The sequence below is a fragment of the Lynx canadensis genome, chromosome F1, assembly GCF_007474595.2.
Source record: "Lynx canadensis isolate LIC74 chromosome F1, mLynCan4.pri.v2, whole genome shotgun sequence".
Taxonomy (NCBI): Eukaryota; Metazoa; Chordata; class Mammalia; order Carnivora; family Felidae; genus Lynx; species Lynx canadensis.
Genome location: NC_044319.2, coordinates 2,125,365 through 2,144,880, shown reverse-complemented (window position 1 = coordinate 2,144,880; position 19,516 = coordinate 2,125,365). Strand labels below are relative to the sequence as shown.

General features: G+C 52.2%; 1 protein-coding gene across 1 annotated transcript; it reads right to left on the bottom strand.

The window, feature by feature from the left end:
- Positions 1-2,467: 2,467 nt before the first annotated feature.
- LOC115504764 (histone H3.3A) lies at positions 2,468-10,652 on the bottom strand. The gene is made up of 4 exons (XM_030301895.1): positions 10,550-10,652; positions 8,923-9,073; positions 7,525-7,678; positions 2,468-3,122 (listed from the first exon to the last, which is right to left on the bottom strand). Exons 2-4 carry the CDS (start codon positions 9,048-9,050, stop codon positions 2,994-2,996), a joined length of 411 nt encoding a protein of 136 aa, XP_030157755.1. The 5' UTR covers positions 9,051-9,073; positions 10,550-10,652; the 3' UTR covers positions 2,468-2,993.
- Between the last annotated feature and the right edge of the window lie 8,864 nt (positions 10,653-19,516).

Sequence of the window (19,516 nt, the reverse complement as noted above, 5' to 3'; positions counted from 1 at the left end):
GCAGATATAAGGTGTTGCCGTGGTCCGGGTGGAAGGTGGCAGCTTGGAGTAGGGGGCAGGAGTGTCACTGCAAAGTCTCAGATGCCTTTTTGGAGTAAGCGTCAGTGGGATTTACGGAGGTGAGGGAGAGGGAGGAATTTAGGGGACTGCTGGAGACGGAACAGGTGGCAAAAAAGGCAGAGGGTTTTCCTGTGATTTCTATCGTCTGTCCCCCTCCTTCCCAGTTTTGTCCTTTTTCCACCCTTGTTCCCACTGTCAGAGACTTTCCCTAACGTCTGTCACTCCCAGCAAAAATGACAACGCTCAGAGCATGGCAGTGGGAGGGCGAGGCCCTGGACGGAGTCAACTGGAGACCAAATCCTGCCTGGGTGAATTGTGACCTCGGACAAGCTTCTTCATGTGGGACATCGGTAGAGAAGGGTGACCCTGTCCCGGCTGTTGAGTTGGGGGCATTTATGCTTTTACATCCTCAGCATCTAGCAGACCCTTGATGGGGTCAAGCCTGCAAATTGGAATTTATTTCCTCTCGATTTTAGACCGTGCAGATCGGAGGGGAAACAACTTGGGCACTTTCGGGCACCCGCTCACCCAAGTCTATCAGCCAGGTGACATTCGCTCCACTTGCTTAAGAGAACGGTCTCCAAATTCCTGCCCCAAAGTTCTCCCAGTTCAAGTATTCCCCTGATTTCCCAAGACCTACCGAACCTAAAATTATTTGTATCTTACCCTGTAATGTCGGGTTTTTCTTCTGTAAGACTTTAGGAATATTTTCTGGAAGCCTAAGAGGCGCTGACTGACTGTTTTGGCCAAGTTACTTTGGTCTTCCAAAGTGGGTCAGCTTGTTGAAGACGTGGAAGACTGAGCTTAACCAGGCGTATGGAGTTGAGCCGCAGCCCCCCCCCCCCCACGTCACTTTGGGGGCAAATCCGATTGGGCACTTTTCCCGGGTGGCATTGTCAGGTAAGGATTCCAAAGCGTAGCGGGGGAGAGGATTACCAGCCTGTTACTGAACATGAACCCAGGGACCAAGGGGCCGGCAGGTCACTCACACCCGCAAGTCCGGTAACGGCCCCGAACTAAAACTGTGCGAGTCGTACACACCGGTAACGAAGAATAATCCTCCCGAAGTCATCGCCTCCTTTGTAAGTAGGAATGAATTCCCCGCCTCCTCGGAATAGAACACGTCAGATGTTGACAGACCGTGGAATATCGGGACGAGCCCATCACAGCGTGCGCGGAGCGCCAGCCTCATCTATGCGGTCCCGGGCGGCTTCTAACCGCCCCGTTTTGTAACCTGCGACTTACTGTATGTTCGTGCCCAGACCGCAGCAGCTAAGGACTCCTCACTCAACAAGAAGATGGGTTAACGGGTACCGTGACCGCTTCATGCGAAAGGCAGAAACAGGCTTTTTAGTTGGCAAAGCTAAAGCTTTCTAAAGCACAGTTTAGTACAAATCCTACGGGACTCGGCTCAAAGCGCGGCCTCTCCTACCCCATCGGAGACGCCCGCTCTCCCGTCCGCTTCCACGAACAGGCGGCGAGAGCCTAGTGTGGCGCTTGCCAAAACCGACTGGGGAAGCTCATTAAAAATTGGCTCTTAGGGGGCGGCCGGGCCGGCTCAGCCGGTGGCGCATGCGACTCCGGACCTCAGGGTTCAAGCCCCACGTGGAGCAGAGAGTTTACTTACGAACAAACACAAAACCATGACCCCACGTCAACAAACTGGAAGCAGGCTCTGAAATGTGTGTCTCCCTCTCTCTCTCTGCCCCTCCCCCGCTCATGCTCTGTCAAACATGAATCAACATAAAAAATAAAAATGAAAATGAAGTCAAGAAAGAGCCCGTGAACCAGCGGTGCAGCAGCCCAACGTTCTCCCGGACTGTTCTCGGCCCGTCGACGACCTAGTTCCGCCGGACTCGAGAGCAGAGCAGTTCCACGCGCTGCGGCGTTGGAACCAGCGCGCCCACCAGGGCCGCGTTGCCGGCGGCAGAGCGCGCGCTCCCCTCCCCGAGGGAAACCGCGCCGGGAAGCAAGTCTCGGGCCTGACCGGTCACCTCGGGGTGGACGCGCCTCCAGGGCCCTCGCTGCGGAGCCGCACTTACCGTTACACGTGCGGAGCAAAGTTCAACGGCGCAGGTCTGTCAACGGACAGGCCTCAGGAAGGTTTCCCCGTTTCCACGTGCTTCCGCCGGGTGGGTGGGGACTCGCCCGTTCGGAGCACCACGCATCCAAAGGGTCAGATCCAAAGGATCTGGTTTTCACGAACAGATTTACTCTGTGCAAATTTTAAACCAGGAGGAGAACCAACAGCTCCAGCTTCCTTTCCACACAAAACGTATCCTTTCTCCGTCTCTCAACGGTCTCGTCTCAGACGGGAGGTGACAAACCGCTTGGCGCTAAAATGATTCTTAACGGTTCAAGTGACTGAACTACACGGGCAGGGGTGAGAATAAAGACCAAAAGCAGGTACAGTTTAATGTATTTTAATAGCAAACTTACAGGAACAGCACAGAAGACAGACAACATTAAAAACATGTACTTGCATGTAGGACAACTCAGTTAGAAAAGTATAGTGAATGGATGGAATCTACCGTATGATAAAAATGCTACAAACACCATTTAGTTGCCGTCAATAAGAAATTTACTCGTTTTAAAAAAATCCAAATGCTGGCATTGTCCAGAAAAATTTAACAGGTTTATTTATAATTGTTATAAAGTTGAACTGCTGAAACGTGTTCACTGAAACATTTTGACTTGCATTAATGCTTTATGTCCCCGCATTTATATTAAAAATTCACACACGAATGAAAATGGAAAAACTGCCAATACCTGATTTCTGTCCCCGATTTTTCCATTTGCAATCATATACTTCGGTACCTTTTGACCCCATGGAAAAAAAATATCTAACGTTCAGAACTACCAATAACAGGAAGAAGAGAAAATTTTTTTTTTTTTTTTTTAAAGAATGAAACGTTTTCCATCAGAGTGGATTCTTAAGCACGCTCTCCACGTATGCGGCGCGCTAGCTGGATGTCTTTTGGCATAATTGTTACACGTTTGGCATGGATAGCACACAGGTTGGTGTCTTCGAAGAGGCCCACCAGGTAGGCCTCGCTTGCCTCCTGCAAAGGAGCAAAGAAAAAGGCATCAATGGCGTTATTAGCACCCGTCACGGGGAAGTCTGTACCGGTTCAGATGATGAGGTTTTCGGACCTCTGAGAAGCCGCTCCAGAAGACGCTGACCTGTTCACCAAACGGGTACGTTTTAAAACCTGGGGGACAGGCTGAAAGGCACTTTAGGAAAAGCGGAAGGCTCGAGCTTGGAAATCTTCAGCAAATTACACAAGAGTCAAAAGATTTCATTACTAAGCTTCGATTTTTCTCCTGTTAACACGTGATCTCTTATCCACCGAAATGTCTTCGGTGAATCCCATTTGATCCAGGAACTCCAGCTTAGACTCTAATCCTGTCTCCTCGCCAGCGTCCTCCTCATCCCGAATCCCGCTCGCCCCGGAGTATCTGCCTGAACCTTTGCTTGCCAATAATCCAACACAGCGGACAACTGGCTTCCATCACATGGTCCCCACCAACCTTTTCTTTTCCACCTCCGTTCTAGCACATGGGGCCCACGGGTCCCAGAGCACAACACGCTGGCGTTGTTTACATTCTTGGACCTGTTTTGCCTAGATGTGCCCCCTCCAAGCGCACCTTCCTCTGTGCTCCCCAACCCGCAGTGACCTTTTCCCCTCTCGTATTAATATGGATCCCTCCAGTTTTTCTCATTACACTCGAGGAGTCTTTGAAGGCACCCCCCCCCCCTCTCTCTACCACCACTCAGAAACCGCCAGCTGTGGGAACTGTTCACGGACACTTGGCAAGTCAGGTTAGTAGACCTTACAGCTGTCTGAAGAGCTAAAGAGTCCTTTAGCCGAAGTCACATTTGCTTCCTCATTCCGAGAGGCAGAAACCGTTTTACCAGTCCGGTCACCCGCCCAGCTGTTTTAGTGGCTCAGGAGCATTAGACGGGGCTGTCTGGCCTTGTCGCCTTCTCTGTAGAAAAGTTACTTCTCTGATCAAGATACTTAGAAAAACCAAGATTCCTGTAGTTGCTGTTTTTGTCCTAATAAAAAAAATATTTTCCATTTTGGAACCCTTAGGTAACAATAAAGCTACAAATGATGCCACCCGACACTTGAGCAATTTCAGCCACTTATGCTACATAACACAAAATATGTAGACAGGAATAGGCAGATTCGCTTGTGATTTTGCAATAAAACTACGGAGACTTGCTTTCCCAAGCATCAACGCAGCAACAATTAATTCAACTGGTTCACATTATCATCTTATGAAAAAGTACGCCCTTCACATTTATATATCTTCAACTTTTTTGCCTTATGTCTCTCTTCTATGAAAATTTGTTTCATCTAAATTTTACAACCCCTACAATGTTCTTCTGCTGCGTTTTTTCTTAATGTTTATTTAGTTTTGAGAGAGAGAGAGAGAGAATCCCAAGGAATCTCTATACTAATGGATGTGGGGCTCGAACTCAGGAACCGCGGGATCATGACCTGAGCTAAAATCAAGAGTCAGACGCTTAGCTGATTGGGCCCCCCAGGAGCCTCCTGCTGCATTTAAGAGTCAGGTTTTATCTACCCACTAAGGCCTAGCTCAGACTTTCCGAGCAGGAGGAAGCAAGCACTTCCACTCCCAGCTCCCGAGGGCACAAAGCCTTGAACTCCTTCCTCCAGACTCCCTGCTGCTTCTCTGGCCTCGTACAGCAGAGCCAGAGCCACCCTCTTATGTACGTAACTTTATAATAGAGTCTTGTTTTCTACTCACGACGCCTTGCCTTGGAGTAGATGTTCAACAAATGTTTGCTTTTTAAATCTAACCCCAAGTAAGTTTACATCTTTTCCATGCAAACATTCCAAAGGATGTAATGAAGGCAAAAGCCCTTAACAGCCGGGGATTCATTCTTACAATATTCTAAGGAATGGCTGAGAGGTGTGGAGACCAAGGCATAGTGTGGGCTCCGATGGGCTCACCACACACATCAGATAGGACTGACGTTCCTCAGGCAAGACACCAGTCTGATTTTGTTTCACCCGGCCTCACGCCCATCCAGAATGCTTCTGCAAAACGTAGCACTGTGAGCTGCAAGATGGACAAGCCAACAGGTCCCGTGGTTCTGAGACCATTTAAGAGCAGAATGATCCGTGGGCTCCCTGGTACTGCTCCGAATGGCACGTGGCCATTCTCACTTCTGTCTTGGAGCCCGGCTACTGGTTTTATAGGGTTATGTCTGGTCGGCTCTGGGAGAGTATTCTATACCCACGGGGGATTTGACCATGACCCATATATTTCTAATTCCATTACACAGATCCTAAAACCTTCTCAACGGGAAGGCTCTAATGGGAATGAAAGACTGCCACATAAATTTATAGCCCAACAAACCAATTTTGAGATAATGGCAAAAGAAAAAATATCTTACAACTAGAAGGAAATGTTAATTTACAACGCGTTGACTATATTCAATGTCTGATTCTCCCACCATTTCGAAACACCAATGTCTACGTTTTTAACACGAGGATACCTCAAGTCCAAACTTTCAGACATTAAAGACAAAGGTTAGATTTTAAGTCCGTCCGTTCCTGAGTATCGTATGGCAAACCCAGGCTAATTTTTTACCCCTCACCCCCCCGCACCACCTCCCCGTCTCATTAGTTCTATTAGGAAACTTGTCAACTGTGTGATTCTAAACCAAAAATAAAGTGACTTTTTGAATTTTATTTCAACTGCTCTCTTCTGTTATTTCCACCAGCAAATTCTCCATCCCTGTCTTTAAGAGAACTGAAGTGCGTGGATACAGAAAGCAAACACGTGCACAAAAAAACCGGTAACAAAGATTACTCTTTCCAAACAAGAGCCATCTAACTGCTGGAGTACAGGCAGCAGAAGGAAACATTGTGCTCAAAACCAATACAGGAACACTTGCTAACCTAAACCACACGCCTTCGTGCCAGTGACCATGAAGTTTACACGTGAACTGGAAAGACAATAGTGTTTTGCCCAGATTGCTTAGTAATCTCCATTTACAAGGCTCCTCCACGGACCGACCGTTTAACAGGAACACGTTGGGACTTCCCAGTATAATGGGTTCTTTAAGCACAGTCCTGGCTAACCGGGACTAGGAACCAAAACTAGCAGCTTTGTATCAAATGCTTGACAATCTTGGAAAATACAGCGGGCAAAATGTGACTTGCAACTGTAGCGATAGACGAAAGGAGACCTTACGGTAAACAACGATTAAAACAGAAAAAAGAGTTTTAACTACCAGCGCTAGAAGATTTTAGTAGTTTGAAATTTCAGTAATTTCAATTCATTGAGAATTTAATGGATGCCTACTCCTGGAATCCACCAATCAAACCCAGTTCAGACTAACCATAGAAACAGCTCAACCAATCGCACTCCAGCATAGAACCCACCTATCAAATCTCCCTCACATGTAAAGCCAAAGCTTGCCACGGCAACAGCAGCCTCACAATCCTCCAATGGAGTGTATGTGGACTGTGGTCCCCGCACCCCCAGAGATTCTGATTCACGTCTGTGGTGCCTAGAAATCCGCACTTTTAGTCACTTCCAAACCCCTGCTCTCATGGAGGCAGTAGTCTGAGATACACCGATCTAAAACATGCCAAACACAATATAAAACAGGTTACACGTTAGTGATTGGTATTAATTATATTCTCACCCCTAATCAAGCATGTTACCCGTGGGCATTTCAAGTTTTAATGCCGGCACAAGACACAAATATTATGGATATGTAACCACCTCTAAGACCGTACTTCTCAGGGTTCTGACACCTGGCGTGGAGATTAAATTCAACGCGCTTCCCATTTAAGCGGAGATCCATAATCCTCTTTGGCCAACTCCAAGTCCTGACATCCCTGCCCCTTAACACGTACGGTGTGATCTCAAAGCACACCTTTTCTCCCTACGGCCAAGCCCATGCCAGCTAGCTGGGTGCTTCCTTCAGCTCAGTGCACAGCCTCCCCACCGACACCGCGCTCCCCTCTCGCGTGGCCTCTGCACATCCAGAAAGACACCAACTCTCCATGCCTTTTCCAGCGATCACTGCTTAAAGCTGACGACCAACACAGACCTTAGTCCCACATCTTTGTAATGTCCCGCAGCACCCATGACCGAACAAGAGGGTTCTTTTTTCCTCGAGACACCGTTCTCAACGCAATGTTTAAAAAACTGAAAGACGGTATACCGGAACGAACGGTATACCGTTCGGAGCCAGATGGGTTCAAATGAGGACTGTCACCCAAATGGGTTCAAGTCGCATTTTCGGTGTGTATGACCTTGAGCAACCTAACCTTTCTGACATCTCAACGGTGAAGCAAAGGTATGGCCCACCTTACGGGCTGTGCCGATCAAAGCACGTGGAAAGATTTAGAACTGTTCTTGGTACACAGCAGGACGGCCGACTCTCAGAGCCGTCCCCACCCGCCACTTTACCTGCAAAGCACCGATAGCCGCGCTCTGGAAGCGCAGGTCTGTTTTGAAGTCCTGAGCAATTTCTCGCACCAGACGCTGGAAAGGAAGTTTGCGGATCAGAAGTTCAGTGGACTTCTGGTAACGTCTAATTTCGCGGAGTGCCACGGTACCAGGCCTTAACACAAAACAAAACAACATTAAACAAATGGTTATCGGACGTATACAAAAACATACGAGGATAAGCGGTTAGCTTTAACAAATCCAGTCATTTTCCAAAAAATAAACCACCCGTTTTCTGTTTTTTAGCTTGGGTATAAAATTTCCCTCATCAGTTTATGATCTGAATATTCAAAGCTGTCGAGTGTTAACAGAACAATTCCTTGAAAGCAAAAAGCATAACATGAAAGGAGATTCTGAGCAGGGCATTTATCCGAGTCCCATTCACTTTCTTCGTCTTAACACAGGGGCGTCAATAACGTATCATTACTTGGGAGGGTGTGAGGCCACTAATAAAAAGTCAACATTCAGACTCTTGTCAGTTTGGTATTACTAGCTTTGCTTCTTCTAAAAGACGCACCAACACCACTCAATGGGCTTCATTTAAAAACACACTCAGGTATATTCAAGGCCCATCTTCCAGAACACGTTTACTTTGACTACGGCTCATCCGTCAGGAATGATGAAGTCTGAATACCCCTGATGGCGCGGTGTGCCTTCCACAGGGCAGAGTGTTCATGCATCTTTTTTTTTTTTTTTTTTTTTTTACTAAGTGTCAACAAAAACGTACCTCAAGTCTGACTTATTTCTTCCACTCTATGAGCTTTTATTTTAGAGTAACTATAAAATCATTTGCAGAGGCTAAGTACAGATAGCTTCTGCCCTCTAACGGCGGATGCCCTTAACAACACTGCTGAGGACAGCTCAACACCAGACTGCTAACGAGGAAATACACCATTAAGTAAATGAAGGAGAACTTTACTCAAACAAAACACCCCACCTTGAGTATTATTAAAATAGAATTGGTATCAAAATGTATTATTTTGCCAAAAACGAGTGTCCATCCTCACACATGTACTTAAAAAGTACTTTATTATTTTAAAAACACACGTTACTAACGTAACAACTAAATAAAACGAGAACCTATCTCATTAACATCATCGGTGATTCAGTTGGTCTCCTTTGGGCTCTGGGTAGCTTCAAATGAAATAAAACATTCCGACAAAACCCAACACTATGTTTTGGGACACACAAGCGCATACGTTTTTTAAAGTATTAGCAAATATTCAAAAGAGGAAAAACATCGGTTTCCCTAGATCAAAAAGTCTGCTGGTTATACATCTTTTCATTATATTTTACAATCGCTGCTTCTGTAGACGGACTCTATCCCACTATTTCCTCTTTAAAAAAAAAAAAAAATACCTGTAACGATGAGGTTTCTTCACCCCTCCAGTAGAGGGCGCACTCTTGCGAGCGGCTTTTGTAGCCAGTTGCTTCCTCGGTGCTTTACCCCCGGTCGATTTGCGGGCAGTCTGCTTTGTACGAGCCATGGTACTGAGACCTCCTCACTTACCTACCAGCATCAAAAACAAAAATCATACACACGACCCCCCCAGACGTTCAAGTTTTCCTGCCACTGCCGGCCCCCGCCCCCGCCAGGCTGGAAATCAGGCCCAGCACAAAACAAAACAAAACAAAACAAATCCAACAATGTCCGTCATGTTATATAATTCGCCAGGGTGCAGATCACGCCTGCCACCCAGACAGGACTTCTCGAAACAAACTGTGGGACTCGGAAATTGGGACCTCTAACGCCGACCATCCCTCAAAAGACCGACGGCAAAACAAAAAGACCCCCCTAACGGCCTCGGCCTCCCTCTCTTTAATTAAAGTAGAAATCAGAAACGTCTGCAAACATCCGACCCGCAAACAAGTCCAAAGAACGAAGCCACAAAACACAGAAAGGTCGAGTCAAATTTCGGCAAAAAGCCTCCGGTCCCCCCCCCCCCGGCCCCGCGCCCCCCACCGCCGGGCGCCCGGCCGCGGACGGACCCGGGCGAAGCTCTGAAAACACGCCTGGGGTCGCGTTTCCACAGCGTGTTGACAACACGGCGCCCGGGGACGCGGGAGGGGACAGCGGCGCCCGGCGGCCGGCTCTCCACAAAGCCCGGTCCCGCGGCCGGCCGTCGTGGGCTCCGCCGCAGCCGAGCGCCCCGCAGCCGGGCTGTGATCGCCGCCCGCGCCGGCCCGCGGAAACTTTTGGGCCCGGCCCCCCGCGCCCCCGCCGCGGCCCCCAGCGCCCCGACCCACACGCCAACAATCGGCGCCCGGAGCCCCTTCCTCCCGGGGGCACGACGCACCCAAGCCGCTCCGAAACGCCCCGATCCCCCGCCACGTGCCGCCCTCCAAAATGCAAAAGTTTTTTTTGCATTTCCAATGCATCAAGTTTCCGCTTCTCCAAAAAAGGAGAAAAAAAAAATGTCCCTCTCTGAAAAAATTCTCCTCCGTTCTCGAAACGGGGAAGAGAGAGAGACGGGGGAGAAAACATGGTCGGTGACCAGAGAAGAGAGACAAGATGGTGAAGCTCAGCAACAACTGTGGGGAGGCAGCAAAAAGCGAGTTAGCCCGGGGTGCGAAGCGGCGGCGATTTCCCCCCTTTTCCCGCCCGAAAACCGGGGCCCGGGGCCCGGGGGCGGCAGGGAAGGGGCCCGCGCGGGTCGTGGTGAGGGTCTGGGGTCCCGGGAAGGGGCGGCGGGCGGGATTTGGCCGAAGAAAGGGGAGCCGGGGGCGCGGGGAGGAGGGAGAGCGGCTCGGCGCCGCGGCGGCTGCTGCTGTGGGGCTGAGGCGGCGAGAGACGGGGGAGAGCCGCCGCCGCCGCCGCCTCGGGGACGCGGAAACTCGCTCCTCACCTCCATTTCTGGGCCAAAAAGTTTGCGGGCCGGGCCCGGGGGGCCGGGGGGGGGGCCGTGCCCGCGGCGCCGGGGCCCGGGCGGCGGCGGGCGGCGAGCGGGGCCCGGTCCCGGGGAGGCGGGCGGCCGGGGAAACTTACCCCCCTTCTCCTTCGGCTGGAGCTCGGCGAGCTAGAGGCGGCGCTGGCGTTAGCGAGCGACGGCGGCGCGGCGGCGGCTGCGAACACAATTGAAAGATGGCTGACACCGAGGCTGGCCCCCAACACACGCCGCCCCGCCCCCGCGCCGCGCGCCAGCCAATCACACACAATGGAGGGAAGGCTCGGCCCCGCCCCCGGCCCCCGCCAGCGCCCCGCCCCCGCCCCTCCCCCCGCGCGTTCGTTCGCTGGCGCGCGCTCGCCCCTCCCCCGCGCGCCGCCCGCTCCCTCCCCGCGGCCGCCTCGCGCCGAGTGTGTACAAACACAAAAGACGTGCCGGAGGGCCGCCGGCTCCCGCCGCGACGGCCGCCCGCCCGCCCGCCGGCCCGCCGGCCCGCGCGCCCCCGGCCCCGCGCCCGCGCTCGGCTCCCCCCCCCCAACTGCCCGCCGTCCCCTCCTCCCCCCCCACCCCGCTGGCGCCCACGTCATCCCGCGCCCGGAGCCCGGGGTCGGGGCGCCCAGGGGCGGTGGGGGAGGGGCGGCGGGCGCGGCCGGTGAACGCCCGGGCCTGCGGGCGGCGTGGGGGCGGGGCGGCGGGGGGGGGGGAGACGGCCCGGGGGGGGGGGCTACGCGGCCGCGGGGGCCCCGGGGCGGACGGCCCGCCCGCGCGCAACTTTCCCCGCAGGTGGCGGCGCCGGGCCGCCCGACGCAAGATGGCTGTGCTCGGCGAGCGCGACAACAATGCGCGGCCGCGCGGCCCGCCTGTCGGTCCCCGCACCTCCCCGCCGGCCGCCCGGGGCCCCCCGCGGCCGCGGCCCGGTGCCCGGGGACGGCCGGCCGGGGCGGCCCGCACAGCTGGCGCGCGGCGCAGAGCGGCGGCCGGGAGGGAGGGGCGGTCCGGGGACGGTCGCCTTCACCCGCCTTCCAGCCCTCGGTAGCCCGGGAAGCCGACCCGCCGCGGCCCGGGACGCCCGGACCGTCCCCGGGACGGCCCCGCCAGCGCGGCACGGCGGTGCGCGGGCGCCTCCCCCGGGGCTCCTGCGGGCATCCCCGGGGGATAGCGCGGGAGCTACGCCGCCCGGGCGAAGGGCGAAGTGCCAGTCGCGATCCCCAGATTTTATACAGCACCTTAGTCGTAAACATTACCCTGAAACGGGCGCGCGGAAATCAGAGAGCAGGGAGGGAATGGGTTTGTCCAAGGTCACTTAAGTAAGGGACAGACTTGGGAGCAGCAGAAAAACTCCAGGCCTCCTGTCTCATTATTATTTAATGGACGTTAAGTGTCCGTGGTTGCTGTGCAGAGCACATGCGATCTGGAAGCCTCTCCTAAAAGCACACATGCAAAAAACAAAACAAAACAAAAAACAGCCCAGGCAGAGCTGCTAGCGGAGAGTTCCTGTCACTGGGGCCGAGCAGAGTTTTGTTTTGCTTGTTCTGTTTTTGTTTTCAGGGAAGCGAAATATTTGTTGTTGAATGGATCCAGGAAAGCTGTGCCCCATCAATTAAATTCGTTATCTCCTCGAGAAATGTTAAATGACGTGGGTAACCTTCCCTTCACGGGCTCCATTTTTCCAGAGCGTCCATTTTTTTGGCTGTAAAAAATATTCCTAAGGAAGGGAGAGACTTTTACATGAAATCGTTCGGGTCTTGGATGATCTGAACCAACTGAGCTGTCCATCTGTGAAATGGAAGTGTTATCTATCCCTGTGAAGATAGGCCACAAGTTCATTCCAGTTGTGGAGTGGAATACATAAGCACCCGGGTACGTGTCCGGTTACTTACCTGGTGGATTCTGGAAGTTCACTCTCGCTGCGTGAATATATATCGAGCGACAGCTGCGCGTCAGGCACAATTCTGGATGCTGGGAACACAGCAGTGACCGCGCAAGCAGCAACCCTGTCCTCATAGGGCTTATGATCTTTAGGAACATTGCTAGGAAGAGGCACTTGGTCGAGGGACAGGAAGGGGGTCTTCTGGAGCTCCTACGAGTGGCAGAAAGCTGTAGCCGACAGAAGGCTTTCCAGTCCAGGCGATGGAGCGGGAGAGCTGCCCCGGCAAAAACAGGATGCTGAAGGGGCACCAGGGTGAGTCCTGAATTGGCTCTTCTTTCTCAAGCCCTTGGCTGGGGCGCCTGGGTGGCTCAATCGCTTAAGCGTCCGCCTTTGGCTCAGGTCATGATCTCGCGGTTCGTGGGTTCAAGCCCCGCATCGGGCTCTGTGATCCTATTTGTTTACTTGTGTATTATCTGTCTCTTCCCCCAAAGAATGTGAAGTCTAGGATAGTAGCAGGCTTATCTGTCCGTCTCCACTGGTCTAGTACCCTAACTCCACTCCCGGTTAGGGACCTTTCCGAATTTGCTGTACGTCCTTAGCCATGGAAATCATCAAAGATATGACCAAGGTAGAAAGAATAGTATAATGAACCCCCATGCACCTATCATCTCATTTCAAAAATGAGCTATTCGTGACCAGTCTCGCATTTCATCTGCTCACTTGTCCTGCCTCTCCCACTTGAATTCTTCTGCAGCTAATCCCAGACTTTTTTTTTTAACATCATTTCATTTTTTTTTTAATTTTTTTTTCAACATTTATTTATTTTTTTTGGGACAGAGAGAGAGCATGAACGGGGGAGGGGCAGAGAGAGAGGGAGACACAGAATCGGAAACAGGCTCCAGGCTCCGAGCCATCAGCCCAGAGCCCGACGCGGGGCTCGAACTCACGAACCGTGAGATCGTGACCTAGGCTGCAACCGAGAGCCGGACACTTAACTGACTGAGCCACCCAGGCGCCCCAAATCCAATGAACTTTTGAAAGGTCAAGTATTTACAAATAATCATGCAGCCCAAAGCTGTAGCAGGCACACGTGCCTGGGTCACCACCGAAAGGGCCTGTGCGCTACAGTGGAGAGAAGTACCCGGCAGGGAGACGGAAATTCAGGTCTGCCCCGGGAGCCTGTTTCGCCTCCTTGCCTCCAACCCTAGCGGCCACATTTGGGGACACACCAGTGCTCCTTGGGGGGCCTGGCGTGAGTATTCCTCGTGTCCTTGTCCACGATGGGACTGCTCCCCGCCCCGCAGGACTAAGGCAGGGATGGGAGGGGCTGTGCTCATATCACGTGGAGCCGTGAGTGGGGGGGCGCCGCCCTCACCATGGGGCACAGGTCTGGCCCACGCTGCTGAGGCCGCCCTCCCAGGGGCCCTAGTCCTTAGGGCCGAAGGGACCTGTCTCCTGTCCCCCCCGATAGCCCACAGACCGCTGGGCTGCTCTGAGGTCTCAGGGCACGACCCCAAGTTCCTGTGTTCCCATCCCTACCGCCCATATTGTCCTTTGTCACCTTCCCGGGATCATATCACAGCAATGCTCACAAGCTGATATTTTGCTGACTTGCTTCCTGATTTGTGGTCTCTCCACCTAGACTGTAATCGCAGAGGGAGCAAGGGCTTGGATACTTTTTATTTGTTTTTAATGTTTCATTTATTTTTGAGAGAGACAGAGACAGAGACAGAGCGTAAGCAGGGGAGGGGCAGAGAGAGAGGGAGACACGGAATCCGAAGCAGGCTCCAGGCTCCGAGCTGTCGGCACAGAGCCCGACGCGGGGCTCGAACCCACGACCCGCGAGATCAGGAGCCACCCAGGTGCCCTGAGCATGTAGCTCTTGATCTCAGGGCCGTGAGTGCAAGCCCACGTTGGGCGTGGAGCCTACTTTAAACAAAACTAAGGGGTGCTTGGGTGGCTTCGTTGGTCAAGCATCCGACTCAGGTCAGGATCTCGTGGCTCGTGAGTGCGAGCCCCACGTTGGGCTCTGCGCTGATGGCGTGGCCCCTGCGTGGTTTCTCTCTCTCTCCTCTCTCGCTGCCCCTCCCCTGCTCTCTTGGTCTCTCTCAAAATAAGTAAACTTAAAAAAACATTTTTCAAAAAGCATACGACAGAAGAATAAACAAAAAGCAATTGTACTACACAGGGTTTGGCAATCGACCGTGAGATGCATTTCGTAGGAGAGGCGCTTCTGGAAAGATGTGCCTTTCCTTGCACACGTTTCCTTGTATTCTCAGCGGGAAGAGGGCAGTTGGAAATGTTTTTCTCGGGATGAGGATGTGAGCGTGAAATCTGCCCGTTGGACTGGGGCGGTCACTATTCATGTTTTATTGATTTCGGGCGCACTGTCAATGATTCATGGCGTCCCCTCCGTATTCCCTGCTCCCCGAGCGGCCGTGGGATTGCAGCTGGGCCCCCTGTGTACATCGGGGATGCCTTCCCTGGATGCAGGAGACCTTCACCTTCTCCGTAAATGACAAGACAGGTGCCCTGGTTCCACCAGTCGGTGTCGGCCCGCCGTGAGGAGGGCGTGCCAAGAAGTGACAGCAGTTTCGGAGGCTGGAGGCCCAGGGCCACACCTCGAATCACCAAGCAAGTGGCACCTGGGAAGGTTTTTTTTTTTTTTATAAAGTCATTTTCTCAAAAAAATTTTTTTTTCAGGTTTATTTATTAATTTTGAGAGAGAGGGAGAGAGGGAGCAAGCAGGGGAGGGGCAGAGAGAGCGGGGAGAGAGGGAATCCCAAGCAGGCTCCACGCTGTCAGCGCAGAGCCGACGCGGGGCTCGAACCCGCGAACTGTGAGATGGTGACCTGAGCCCAAACCCGCCCCCCCCACCTCCCTCCCTAACCCCCAGGCACAGCAGGGATAAAAGGAGGCCCGGCGGGAGGGGGCGAGGCTTCAGGATCGAATGGGCCTGAGTTTGAATCCTGCTCTGCTGCTTCCGGCTAGTTGAATATTAGCCTCTCTGGGTCTTAGTCTCCCCGTCTGTAAAATGAGTAAAATTACCTTGAAGTGTACCACTAATCCTGCCCCGCCAGGTCCCTGGGAGAGTTCGAAAGGATGGGTACGGGGCACTGACAGATTCCGGGCTCACTGTACCAACTCTGCCTTTACCGTTTCCAGAAGGCGTCATCTGCCGTGTCTGACCACAGTGTGCAATGGCCGTGTTCATTCTTACGTGCACGCCGTGACCTCTTTGGAGGTGGGCAGGGCCTGGTCACCTTTAGAGGATTCCTCATGCTTGATTTGGCTTCCGTCCCCTGCTGGGTAGCCAGTCAGTGTCCCCCAGGGCATAGCACGGCCCGGTACTCCTACATGAGGGTTAGGGGAGAAGCTTAAGGAAGAGGTAGACACGTTACTCGAAGCCCCACAATGTGCCTCAGTCTCTGGGGCAGGATGGTGATTGCAGGAACAGGAGGGAGGGAGGAAGATCCTTCTGTGCCGGGTCCACAGGAGCGTTAACATCTCCCTGGGAGAAAGAGAGAGAGAGAGAGAGAGAGAGAGAGAGAGAGAGAGAGAGAGAGAGACTAAATCCACCTGGGCCATCTTTGGGCCTGCAAGGGCTGTCCTTCCCCGGATACTCGGCAAGGACACCCTAGTGCTACTCAGCATCAACGGGAAAAGTCCATTATTCCATGGAGAAGGGTTCCCCCCCCCCCCACTTTATATAAGACTCAGTTATCCCGGATAATACCTTTGCACTCCCTCCAAGGGTGATCAGCTTTTCCTGGCTCTTCTGGGCTATCTTGGACACCAAAGTGGCTTATTCACAGCTACCTACCAGGAGTCACTGATGGGGCATCTCTTGTCATTATAGAGGCAAGGTTCTGTCCCTCCGTCCCTTAACCTTAGCAGAAAACAAAGGAAACTCCAACACTAAGAGATCGCCAAGGGGCTCCTGGGGGGCTCAGTCAGTTAAGCATCTGACTCTTGATTGGCTCAGATCAAGATCTCACGGTCGTGACATTGAGCCCTGCGTAAAGCTCTGTGCTGACTATGGAGCCTGTTTGAGATTCTCTCTCTGCCCCTCGAGGGTGCGAGCTCTCTCTTAAATTAAAAAGGGAGCGAGAGAGATCACTAAAAGTTTATCTGTTGCACTAAGGGCCCCTACAAATTTTCATTTGTGGGCATAGAATCCCTCTTCCTAATCGGCCCAGTGCTTGGAAAATTTAGAAGTCAGTATATGTGCTAGCAAATGGGAAAAGAAAATGAAAAAACATCGATCCAAGTAATTCCGGTTAAAACGTAGTGGGTATTTGGATGGGTTAGATTTTTGTTTCTTACTTTATTGTAGTCTATGCTTCCCAGATTTTAATTTCCTTTTCTTTTTTAATCTTTATTTTTGAGAGCAAGTGAGCAGGGGAGGGGCAGAGAGAGAGGGAGAGAGAGGATCCCAAGCAGGGTCCACGCTGCCAGCACGGAGCCCGACTCGGGGCTCGATCCCGTGAACCCCGAGATCACGACCCGAGCTAAAAATCAAGAATCTGCTGCTTAACCGACTGAGCCGCTCAGGCGCCCTCAGATTTTAATTTTTTTGCAGTAAGATTGTATCCTCTCATCAGCAAAAATTGAAGTATAAAAACTGGGAGAAGGTGACCCCGGCTCCTGACAAAGTGGGAACAACAAAGTCGCCTTTTACAGATGTGAGGCCAGGGTCTGCCCACAGGTCTTTCCCGGGCCTTCTAGTGGCTCACGAGGGGTGACGAGGGCAGTTTGACAGCATCTATTGGGTGCCTACTGTGTACCTTCTCTATGTGAGGCATTTGCTACAAAGGGAAAAATGTGGCTCCTGCCCCATTGAGAAAGGGGTGACCCTCGCTCGGGGTTCTGTGGAAGCCTCGGGGGCAGGGAGCGTTGGGGAGGGGACGAGTCCTAACCCTTCTCTACAATGTTTTTTTGTTTTTTTGTTTTTTAATTTTTTAAACCTTTATTTATTTTTGAGAGAGAGACAGATGGCGAGCAGGGGAGGGGCAGAGAGAGAGGGAGAGAGAGAATCCCAAGCAGGCTCCACACTGTCAGCACAGAGCCCGACTTGGGGCTCGAACTCACAAACTGTGACATCATGACCTGAACCAAAGTTGGATGCTTAACCGGCTGAGCCACCGCCCCTCAGAGAGATTAGTATCTAAATGCAAAAATCTTCCTGTAAGGAGGGTAAATATCAATCATTTGCCATGTGAGCAGTGAAACTTACCAAACACCTTTCTTCCTCCTCCTCCTCCTCCTCCTCCTTCTTCTTCTTCTTCTTCTTCTTCTTCTTCTTCTTCTTCTTCTTCTTCTTCTTTTCTTCTTCTTTTTAGTGTTTATTTATTTTTGAGAGAGAGAGAGAGAGAGCATGAGCAGGGGAGGGGCAGGAAGCGAGGGAGACACAGAATTGGAAGCAGGCTCCAGGCTCCGAGCTGTCAGCACAGAGCCCGATGCAGGGCTCGATCTCATGAATCGTGAGACCGTGACCTGAGCCAAAGGCAGACGCTCAACCCACTGAGCCGCGCAGGCGCCCTGATCCCGGCTTATTAGGGGAGAAACCCCGTGGGAAGGACCTGACTCCGCAGGTGCCCGCCAGTGCTGATGTCCCCGTCCCTGGGTCAGAGCCTAGCTGATTGGTCTGTGTCTGGCCCCCGTTTACGACCACGTTGCAAAACGAGAGTCGTTCCCACGTAGCGCATCTATGAGCAGAGCTCGAAAGACGACGCGGGGCCACGGCGCCTTCCAAGGGATTCGCAGAGAAGGAAGACTTTTCCTACGAGGCGGTGTGTGCGTTATCTTTTTTTTTTCTCCTGCTCACCTGGTTTAAAGACACCCCCGGCCAGTTTTTAACATCTTTAGCATCTCTTCTGTTTCTTGTCCATTTTGTACCTGTACTTTCCCTTCTACGGTAGGGTTTTGGGGGCTCCTGGGTGGCTCAGTTGGCTGAGTGTCCGACTCTTGATTTCGGCTCAGGTCATGATCCCAGGGTCGCGAGTTCGAGCCTCACGTGGGGCTCAGAGCCCGGAGCCTGTTTCGGATTCTATGTCTCCCTCTCTCTCTCTGCACCCCCCCCCCCACCAAGCTCTCTGTCTCTCAAAAATGAATGAAACGTTGGGGCGCCTGGGTGGCGCAGTCGGTTAAGCGTCCGACTTCAGCCAGGTCACGATCTTGCGGTCCGTGAGTTCGAGCCCCGCGTCGGGCTCTGGGCTGATGGCTCAGAGCCTGGAGCCTGTTTCTGATTCTGTGTCTCCCTCTCTCTCTGCCCCTCCCCCGTTCATGCTCTGTCTCTCTCTGTCCCAAAAATAAATAAACGTTGAAAAAAAAAATTAAAAAAAAAATGAATGAAACGTTAAAAAAATAATTTAAAAAAAGGTAATTTGGTTGGAGAAAGTAGGATATAAAATTGTGTGTTTATTTTGGTAACGTGCTGGGAAAATTATACACTTGTGTATGCCTACCTACACACCAGGCTAGTGGTATTATGGGTGGGATCTTTTTCTTCTTAATATTCCAAAATGTTAGTAATATGATTATATGGCTTTTATCGTGGAAAGATTTTTCATGCGAAAATTCTTCTAAGTACAATTAGAACCATATGATATTGTGATGCGCATTTTCACAACCAACAACACCAGGACACGTGGCCTGACGTCACAGTCTGGCAACTGGACCCCTGGTTTGAAATTGGAATTATTTTCCTGGCTCTCACACATACATACATGTGAACGGGCAATGACGGCTGCCAGCCAGAACGAATCGTGCCAATGGCTTTATTTGAGGGCCCCGCTCTGGCCACTGTGGTGTCAGTGACTTAAAGGCCACCCATGGTGCCATCGTCTCAGGGCAGCGTTAGATATCGGGACACCAAATAAAATCGATGCCCTGCCCTCCTGTGGCTAAAACAATGGGTCTTTTGAGTTACTATCCGACCCAGGAAGCGTCTCTGTTGGCAGGTGTCGTCATTCTGTACAAAGGCAGGTCCGTCAGTCCTGACCGACAGAAACACTGTACGAAAGTTTACAACTTCTTAGCCATGATTTAGGGGCTTTTGGGGGGGGAGTTCAGATGACCGCTTTGCCTGTCCTGGGAGAAGAGCCTCATTTCAGCGCCCGGTCCAGGGTGGAGGCCGGAGAAAAAACCAGATGCTCCTTTTTATGATGGTTTTCTGGTTTCCGTGCCCCCCTGCCTC